Source organism: Amphiprion ocellaris, chromosome 19, assembly GCF_022539595.1.
Source record: "Amphiprion ocellaris isolate individual 3 ecotype Okinawa chromosome 19, ASM2253959v1, whole genome shotgun sequence".
In the NCBI taxonomy this organism is placed as follows: domain Eukaryota; kingdom Metazoa; phylum Chordata; class Actinopteri; family Pomacentridae; genus Amphiprion; species Amphiprion ocellaris.
The window spans coordinates 32,844,779-32,852,918 of record NC_072784.1 but is presented as its reverse complement, the minus strand read 5'-3'; the positions used below and the strand labels follow the sequence as shown (position 1 = coordinate 32,852,918).

Below are 8,140 nucleotides of genomic sequence, written 5' to 3'. Positions count from 1 at the left end.
ATTATTATCATTATTTCTATGCATAGTTCCAAACTCCAAACCACATAAACTTGAATGCTGATTGAATTTAAACATTTACAGCTGATGAGGCATAAAGAGATAAAAGTTTAACATTACGATGCACTTAATTAATAATTAATTAGCTTAATTAAGAGGAGCTTCATCACTGCAAGCAAAACAAGAGAAATGAAATCTCAATCATCTCAATGAAAAGTCTAAAGTTAGAAAATCTTTAGAAAAAGTTTTTAGGTGTGACCATCTGACAGGTAAACATTTGGTTGAGATAAAAACAGGCACAAAAATAGAAAAGCACTCAGAAAGCAGTCCCCCTCCAAGGCTGCTCAGTCCTTGGATCATTTCTGACGGATAAGTCCTGATAAGTCCTCAGCGGTGGATTTGTAGTGGGATCACAAGGATCCACATTTGTCTAAAACTATTAGAAAATTGTCCAGAACTTGAAAAAAAAAAATCCTCTTTAACCATTAAAATCTGTCCAACATGAGTTAATCATCTAGGATGGCTGAGAAGGGTTAAAAATGACTAAAAATGGGTCCAAAATGACTTTAAAATGTCTTCAAACTATTAAAATTTTCTTTAAAAAGTAGTAATTATTCACAGTTACGGTTTGTCACTTACCTCCACCACGTTCCTTGGGGGAATAATTAGTGCGATCTGCGTAATATCCAGTGGACTTTATTAATTTTAATCATCAAGCTCATGTCTGTGGAGGTCCTCGGTCATCCAGGTCATGGTAATCGTAGGAGCTTCAGTAGAAACCAGCTGGACTTCTTTCTGGGAGGTTCTTGAACAAGAACAGTTGGTTTCTACTGAAGCTCCTAGGAGAATGGTTTAGAAAAGTCTGTTGACGCTGCGTTCCTTGCCGGAGTATTAACTGTAAAAGACTGGAGAGAAATGACTCATGAAGCTACCAGGAATCTAAAGTGAGCTAGAAAACCTCCTCTGTTTAATCTGAACGCTGGTTTATTTCCACATTTAGGTTTGTAGTTCAGTAAAACTTCTAATAATCTAATTGTGATGAAACCTTTAATGAGGAGACAGGTTTATTTTGGAAATATAAACTGTCTTCTTGTATTTTTACATGTCATGATTCATACGTGATCCTCTGAACGCAGCAGGACGGCTGACTGGAATCAGCAGTGAAGAATATTTAATCTCTCCTGATGCATGCTCACCTCTACTATTCCTGTTCCTCAATCTGTGATCGTCTGTGTTTGTAGAAAAACTGCCTGTTGGTTTAACGATGCAGTGATTGATTAGTTCTGCCTGCTGGAGCCTATATTAGGACAGTTACCAGAAGTAGAAGCTCATGAAGAGTTAGAGTGGTTAAATAAACTACAGATATGATCCATCTATCAGATACTGTACATCCCAGGAGACACGGTTTAGTGTTATCAGGAATGAGGAGAAATATTTCTACTGGATGCAGTTTTTATCGGTTGAACTTCAGTATTTATCCTGATTCTGACCGGCCAGGTTCAGTCTGTTCTCTAATGAACCTTCAGGACTAGGGTTAGAGTAGAAGCTGGTTCAGGACGGATCAGACATAAGGTGTTTCTATGAGTCAGATTAATGCAGGAACTAATCAGGGTTCATCAACTCTGTAGTTTGTTGATTTTCCATTTTTATGATAAAGTGTGATGTCAGAAGGCTTCAGTGTTTTTGGACAGACTTGAATCTCAGGAGGCCATAAATGAGAGATGTTTTGAATTCTCCTGCATTAAATCTATTAGATCTCTATCCTTGTGTCTGTACGGAGCTTTGTTAGTGATGGCTGGAGCTCCCATCGGTCCAGAAACAATAAAACTGCTTTCCAAACTTCTGCTGAAATCTGTGGATATTTTATCTGAAACACACAACAGGCCGTTTCAGTTTCTCCTCCCAGAGAAGAGCTTTATTACAGCTGTACAACATCTCAGTCTTCTATATGACGCAGGGATCACGTATGACCTGTCTATGTACACGTGTGATTCTGGGTTAAACAGCACAGAAAGTTCAGACACAGTTTAGTAAAGAAATAGCTGTAAACTGAACGTTAAACATGGAAACAGACCCGGAGGATTAATAAGGAGGTGATTGAACCTTCAGTAAAACTCTAGACTGAACCAGGACTCTGTCAGTAAAGTCGTTTATCTCTGGATTCTCCATCAGCGTTCTGTCTCAGCAGAAATCAGTCTCTCAGTAGAGCTTGAACAGGAAGATCCTTCTGGTTGTGGACAGAACAGCTGATCGCTCTGTAAAGATGCATCCAGAACCTTCAGGATCCACCCAGAACCCTGAGGATCCATCCAGAACCCTCAGGATCCATCCAACACCCACTGCTCCTCCTTTCTTTCTTCGTCCTCTGACGCAGCCTCAGTTCCAGGATCTTTTACCTTGAAGAGTACAGAAGAGCTTAAAGCAGTAGAAACATCTCAGATGAAGACCAAACATCTCATCTCTTCCTGACGGCCACAAACCAGAACCAGAGTCATGAGAGAATCCAGGAACCAGTCCTTCTGGTCTGTGGCTGTCAGGAGGACCTAAACATGGACTTTATTTTGGAAGGGAAGCCCCCCTGTTGCTCCACTTCCTCCTCAGACCTCTTACCACTGCTGCCCCCACCTGGACACAGACCAACACTGCACCCTCCTCCTCTAACTCAGTTTCTGGATCCGACCTGTTACAACCAGAGAGCGTCCCAGTACCTGAGCTGGTGGCCGTCACGCCGTTCACCGTCCCCTCCACGTCTGTCTCGTCCTCAGCGTAGCTCATCAGCAGAGATCTCTGCCGGTCCGTCAGCGTCCTGCAGAGGAGACAACCTTCACTGTCAACCTGGTCCTCCTCAGCCCTGGTCCTCCATCATCTCCATCCATCCCACCATCCCCAGTCCTCCCACCATCCTCCCATCATCCCCCTTCATCTCCAATCCTCCCATCACCCCATCCATCCTATCATCTCCAATCATCTCCAATCCTCCCATCATCTCCCATCATTCCCAGTCCTCCCATCATCTCTCATCATCTCCAGCCCTCCCATCACTCCCAGTCCTCCCATCATCTCTCATCATCTCCAGTCCTCCCATCACTCCCAGTCCTCCCATCATCTCCAGTCCTCCCATCATCTCCCTCTGGAGTCTTACTTTGGTATCTTTATTTTGACGTGGATGTAGTGATCTCCGAAGCCATACCCGCTGACCCGAGCGATTCCTTTCCCCGTCAGACGGATCCTCTGGTCCGTCTGGATGCCTGCAGGAATCTGAACACAGATCCACCGGTTGGTTTCTCCTCTGGCTGAGATGTTTCAGCTTCTGTTGGTACTTACAGACAGGTTGAGGGTTTCGTAGAGGCCCTGAGCTCTGGCGGTGCCACCCAGGATGGCCTGTCCCACAGAGACATGGAGGTCAGAGTGGATGTCGGCGCCGTCCCTCCTGAACACGGAGCTCTTCTGGACCTGAACACATCAGAACTTCATTCACATGTATCTGAGCTGACATTCCTGAAGCTAGGAGGTCCATGTTCCTACTAGTGAGATTAGCAGCAGATGCTAGCAGCTGATGTCCAGCAGATACCAACCCTGAACGTGATGAAGATCTCCTTCTTTCCTACGGGCATTCTGACCGTCTGACCATCCTCCACTCCTGAAAGAGAGACGATGACCAGGATCTAATCAACCTTCAAGATCTACCAACCTGCTGCTCACTGTGAAGATGTTCAGATGTTATCTGGAGCTAAACGTGACCATTTAGTCTGAGGAGCTGAATGTGTTCATGGTGCAGCTGATTACAGCGGTGGAAAAAAGTTTCCAGACACCCTTAAAGTTTTACACAATCTCAAATATTATCATGAAATATTTGTGGAAAAATGTAGTGTTTCTGAAGGTGTGGCTGCTTCAGACACATACAAACACCATGTTTTTATTGTTTACAAGAAAAACGAACAAAACTAAACTCTACCAAAACGTCTTATTTTTATGGAGCCAATCAGTTTTAAGTTTTTAATGACTTTTTAAGGATGTGTTTAGTATTTTGGCTGTGATTGGATTAAAAGAAATCACACTGAAGACCTCAGAGTGATTCTTAATGTGATATTTCACAAATGTATGGAATGTCTGAAAACTTTGTTCCACCGTTGTAAATCTCTAGGAATGAGTTTCTCAGTTAATCTGATAATAAAGGGAACAGAATCTAAACGTGCAGCAGATCAAGCGTTTAACTGGAGTAACGACATGTTTGACTTTACAGCTGCAGGAACTGAGGATTTAGAATAACAGATTAATGTCCATCAGTGTGGAGGAACTTTCAGATCTTTACAGACCACCTTTACAGACCACCAACACGCCCTGATTCATGCTCCTGTGAACAGAACAAACATCTGAGGTTTCTCCAGGATGGAGGCGACCGACCTGCAGGAACAGGAACCATGATGTTCCTCCTCTGCTTGGTCTGTCCGGTTCCACGGCACGAGTTACATGGAGTGGCGATCACGGATCCTTTACCGCCGCAGCGCCGACACGTGGAGCGCATGACAAACGGTCCCGTGTTCACCGTCTCCTGCAGACAGAAATATTTAACAGATCAGGACCAGCAGCTGACAGGGTTAGGGTTCTTCTGGGTTCCTCTGGGTTCTCACCATGCCGGAGCCGTTGCAGTGGTGGCAGTGCTGCACTTTGGTGCCCGGCTCGTGGCCTTTCCCGTCGCAGCGCTGGCAGGATGCTTCCATGTTGATGGAGACCTCCTTGTTGACGCCCTTTGCTGCCTGGGTGAAGGTCAGCTCCATGATGTACTGCAGGAACCGGACGGAGGCAGAAGGTGGTCAGCAGTAGAACAGAAACAGATTGCTGGGCTTTCCTTCACTCCTGCTCATCCCACTAACCTCCTGTGGCTGATCAAATATGGCGTTGAAGTCTCCAAAGCCACGTCCTCCAGAGAACTCTCCAAAGATCTTGCGGAACAGCTCCTCTGGGTCCATGCTGCTGGCCTGTCCACTCCAGTACCGCTGCCCTCCTCCGGCCTGACCGCTGTCGAAGCTGGCCGAGCCGTAGTTGTCGTACTGCTTCCTCTTGACCTCATCACCGAGGACCTGTGAGGAAACAGAGGATTAATTCTTCTATCTAACGAGGTGTTTGGACTGGAGGAGCTGGAACAGTTCCTCTGAGGAGAACAAAGACTGAAACCAAACCTCATATGCTTCAGCCAGCTGAGCAAACTTCTCCTTTGCTTGTGGGTCGTCTTTGTTGGTGTCAGGGTGGTACTTCTTCGCCATCTGAGGACAACAAACACACCGTCAGCTGCTGAGATGGTTGGTTGGCTGAGGACCAACCGTCAGAGGAACACACCTGGTAGTAGGCCTTCTTGATCTCTTTCTGGGTGGCTGAGCGAGGAACCCCGAGGATCTGGTAGAAGTCCTGCTTGCTGCTGGAGGCGGCGCTGGTGTGGAAGGACAGTGAGTAGACGGCCTGAGGAGATCTGAGGCCTGAGAGGAGTCCAGCAGGGCAACAGGGTGAGGAGATGTTAGTTAATAAAGCTGCAGATCTGGATCAGTTAATCAGACCCAGGTCCTCCTATCCTGACTCCCTGTTCATCTTAGAGCTGATTTTCAGATTTTACTGATCACTTAAGGCTCTCCAGACCTCGCTCCAGATCTCTGTGATCTGATGACCCCGTATGATCCTCAGGTGGATCCTTCTGGAGGGTTAAATCTAAAGGAGACCAAGCGTTCTCCATCAGGACCTCCACTTTGGAACCACCTGCCTGAGGAGATCAGACCTGCTGTCAGAAACTTCTTTTTAATCATTTTACAGACTTGCTTTTATGTGAGGTTTACTTTTAGCTGTAATTAGTTTCGAGGATTGGACCCGAATATCTGAATATTCGGTCGTGACGGTGGGATCATCCGAATATTTATTTTGAGATCTGAATATTCGGATTGCACCCCGAACTAAAACCTTTCTGTTTAAAACGGCTTTATCACCGAGCAGCACGGTGACATTTTATTTAGATTATTTATATCCTAACGTTTGGACGTATGTTTCATTGTTTTATTGCTGTTTATTGTTTTATTGCATATTTTCCTGCTGTCTCTGTTTAAAGTTATTCTCTTGTTTTTACTGTGGAGCTCTTTGGTCACCCTCTGACCTGCTGTAGAGGACTATACAGATAAACTCTGATTGACTGAATTCCTGCCCAATGAACGGTTATTTAATGAACAGTCTGTTTAAATCAGCCTGAAAGAAGACTGAAGAAACCAACAGGCCTCCAGACACGGAGATGATTTAATCTTAGATAAAAGTAGAAAACTGTAACCAACTAAACAGTAATCCTGAAGCTCAGTCGTGGTGAGGTCTGGTGGAGGTTAAGGATTATTTCTGGCTGGATGTAAGGTGCTAAACACTGATCACTTCATTTAAACCTACAGCTGATCAATAAGTCTGATCAGGTTGATGTTTGTGGTGAATGAAGCATTTCTTCCAGACATCATGACTGTCATGTAGTTTCTACTGGGTTTGGTATCTGATAACCTTTAGATTGGAATTTACACGACATACAGGTCTTTATATAGAAAATAAAGAAATGACACCTTTCTGTTTTCCATCCAGTCCTGATAGAAAGTCTACAGAGTGGCTCTAAGCTGAAACTAACACCTGGACTGAATGCAGGTGAGATGATCACTTGTACCTGCAGATTCAACCTCATGACGTCAGACTCATTTAAATAAAGTGCAGCAGGTGATATGAGATCATGTCTAAAGAAGCCTCCAGCTACATTCATGATGTCTTAACCACAAACTACCAGAATCTTAGCTTAGCTTAGCTTAGCTTAGCCTAGCCTAGCCTATCCCAGCCCAGCCTAGCCTAGCTCCGTACCTGACAGTCCTCTCAATGTCACCGCTTTCCCCGCTCCGCCGTACACCACGATCCCTCTCCGCCACAGTGTGTCTCCTCCCGGGGTAGAGAAGCTCCGGACGGCCCCGGGGCGGCAGCAGACAGCAGCCCCGGCGGCCCTCCGGCGTCCCGCGGACACGGCGGCGGAAATCCAGCGAGCTGCTGAGGACGCCATCATGCCTTCACTGGTCCCCGCTGCTGCCTCACTGCGCATGTCCATGACGGAGGGTGTCACAGGGAGCGTTTGTTTGAAGTACGGTGTCTCCCGCCGGACAAACCTCCGAACAACGAGTTAGCTGATAGCAGATCGATCATTTTTAAATCACGACAGACTTAAAGTAGCACCAGGCTGTTTGTATACACGAGCATCACGAGGGACAAGTTAAAAACGGGCGAATGTTTTAAGACACAGGGCGGCGCGTAGCGGAGAGCGGTGTTGGTAGCCTTTGAACCGTAAACTCCGCCCCACCGGACAACGCCGCGGAGCAAAGCGAGCAGAGCCCCGGAGCTGAGCTGTCAGCAGCCGCAGGAGCTTCACTGAGACCAACCAGGAAGGAAGTCCCTCTGAACGGCAGCATGAACCGCTTCAAGACGTCCAAATTCAAAAACACGACTCCAAAAATATCCAAGAAAGATGTGAGTAGCCCCAGAGCGACCGGAAGGAGCTAGCTCCACATGCTAACGTTAGCTTTGGTCTGCAGCTGTGGAGGAACGAGAGTCTGCAGGAGGATGGACTTCCTGCATCTGGAGCCTCAGAGGACCACAGAGAGGAGGACTGACAGGACGTGTGATTATTAGGACTAGTACTATCAGTGTGTAATCATGTTGAGATGTTCGCTCAGCTCCAGCATCATGTTAGCAGGTTTACTCTGGTCTCAGAGTCAGGTCTTCTGGATGTGGGAGGTTTCCTCTCAACAGGAAGAGTTTCTGCTGTCAGCTCCTCTCAGTTTCCTGCAGAATCTGAACGAGTTTCTTGCTCATAAATCTGTCATTTTTCTGTTTGAGGTTTGAGCAGCTCTTCTGTGTTATGTAACCTGCTGGTTGGAGGAGGTCTGGGTTAGGAGGAGGTCTGGATTAGGAGGAGGTCTGGATTAGGAGGAGGTCTGGGTTAGGAGGAGGTCTGGATTAGGAGGAGGTCTGGGTTAGGAGGAGGTCTGGGTTAGGAGGAGCTCTGGGAGGTCTGGGTTAGGAGGAGGTCTGGGTTAGGAGGAGGACTGGGTTAGGAGGAGCTCTGGGTTAGGAGGAGGTCTGGGAGGTCTGG

The 8,140-nt window shown here is 46.5% G+C and overlaps 3 protein-coding genes across 7 annotated transcripts in view; 2 read left to right on the top strand and 1 right to left on the bottom strand.

Annotated features, from left to right (window-relative positions):
• Positions 1-1,848, top strand: part of hmox2b (heme oxygenase 2b) — a 7,869-nt gene extending 6,021 nt beyond the window's left edge. For all 4 annotated transcript variants that reach the window (XM_023268987.3, XM_023268988.3, XM_023268986.3 and 1 more), the window contains exon 7: positions 1-1,848. This exon is cut by the window's left edge and continues 750 nt beyond it. The gene's annotated coding sequence lies outside the window, so the exon portion shown is untranslated.
• Positions 1,849-1,884: 36 nt separating this feature from the next.
• Positions 1,885-7,114, bottom strand: dnaja3a (DnaJ heat shock protein family (Hsp40) member A3a). Its single transcript, XM_023268985.3, has 11 exons — positions 6,862-7,114; positions 5,335-5,471; positions 5,178-5,261; positions 4,872-5,078; positions 4,629-4,781; positions 4,402-4,549; positions 3,573-3,637; positions 3,322-3,450; positions 3,140-3,255; positions 2,706-2,803; positions 1,885-2,393 (listed from the first exon to the last, which is right to left on the bottom strand). Exons 1-11 carry the CDS (start codon positions 7,097-7,099, stop codon positions 2,374-2,376), a joined length of 1,395 nt encoding a protein of 464 aa, XP_023124753.2. The 5' UTR covers positions 7,100-7,114; the 3' UTR covers positions 1,885-2,373.
• Positions 7,115-7,356: 242 nt separating this feature from the next.
• LOC111586678 (mitochondrial import inner membrane translocase subunit TIM16-like) overlaps positions 7,357-8,140 on the top strand; it is a 118,114-nt gene continuing 117,330 nt past the window's right edge. For both annotated transcript variants that reach the window (XM_055005330.1, XM_055005328.1), the window contains exon 1: positions 7,357-7,515. In XM_055005330.1, the coding sequence (XP_054861305.1) occupies positions 7,456-7,515 (60 nt within the window). In that variant the 5' untranslated portion in view covers positions 7,357-7,455. The remainder of the gene's footprint in view (positions 7,516-8,140) is intronic.

Coding starts and splice junctions, on each gene's coding strand:
- dnaja3a (XM_023268985.3), bottom strand. CDS start 7,099: ATGGACATGCGCAGTGAGGCAGCAGCGGGGACCAGTGAAGGCATGATG. Junction 5,472..6,861: donor GACATTGAGAGGACTGTCAG/GTACGGAGCTAG, acceptor GACTCCTCTCAG/GCCTCAGATCTCCTCAGGCC. Junction 2,804..3,139: donor GTCAAAATAAAGATACCAAA/GTAAGACTCCAG, acceptor TCTCCTCTGCAG/GACGCTGACGGACCGGCAGA.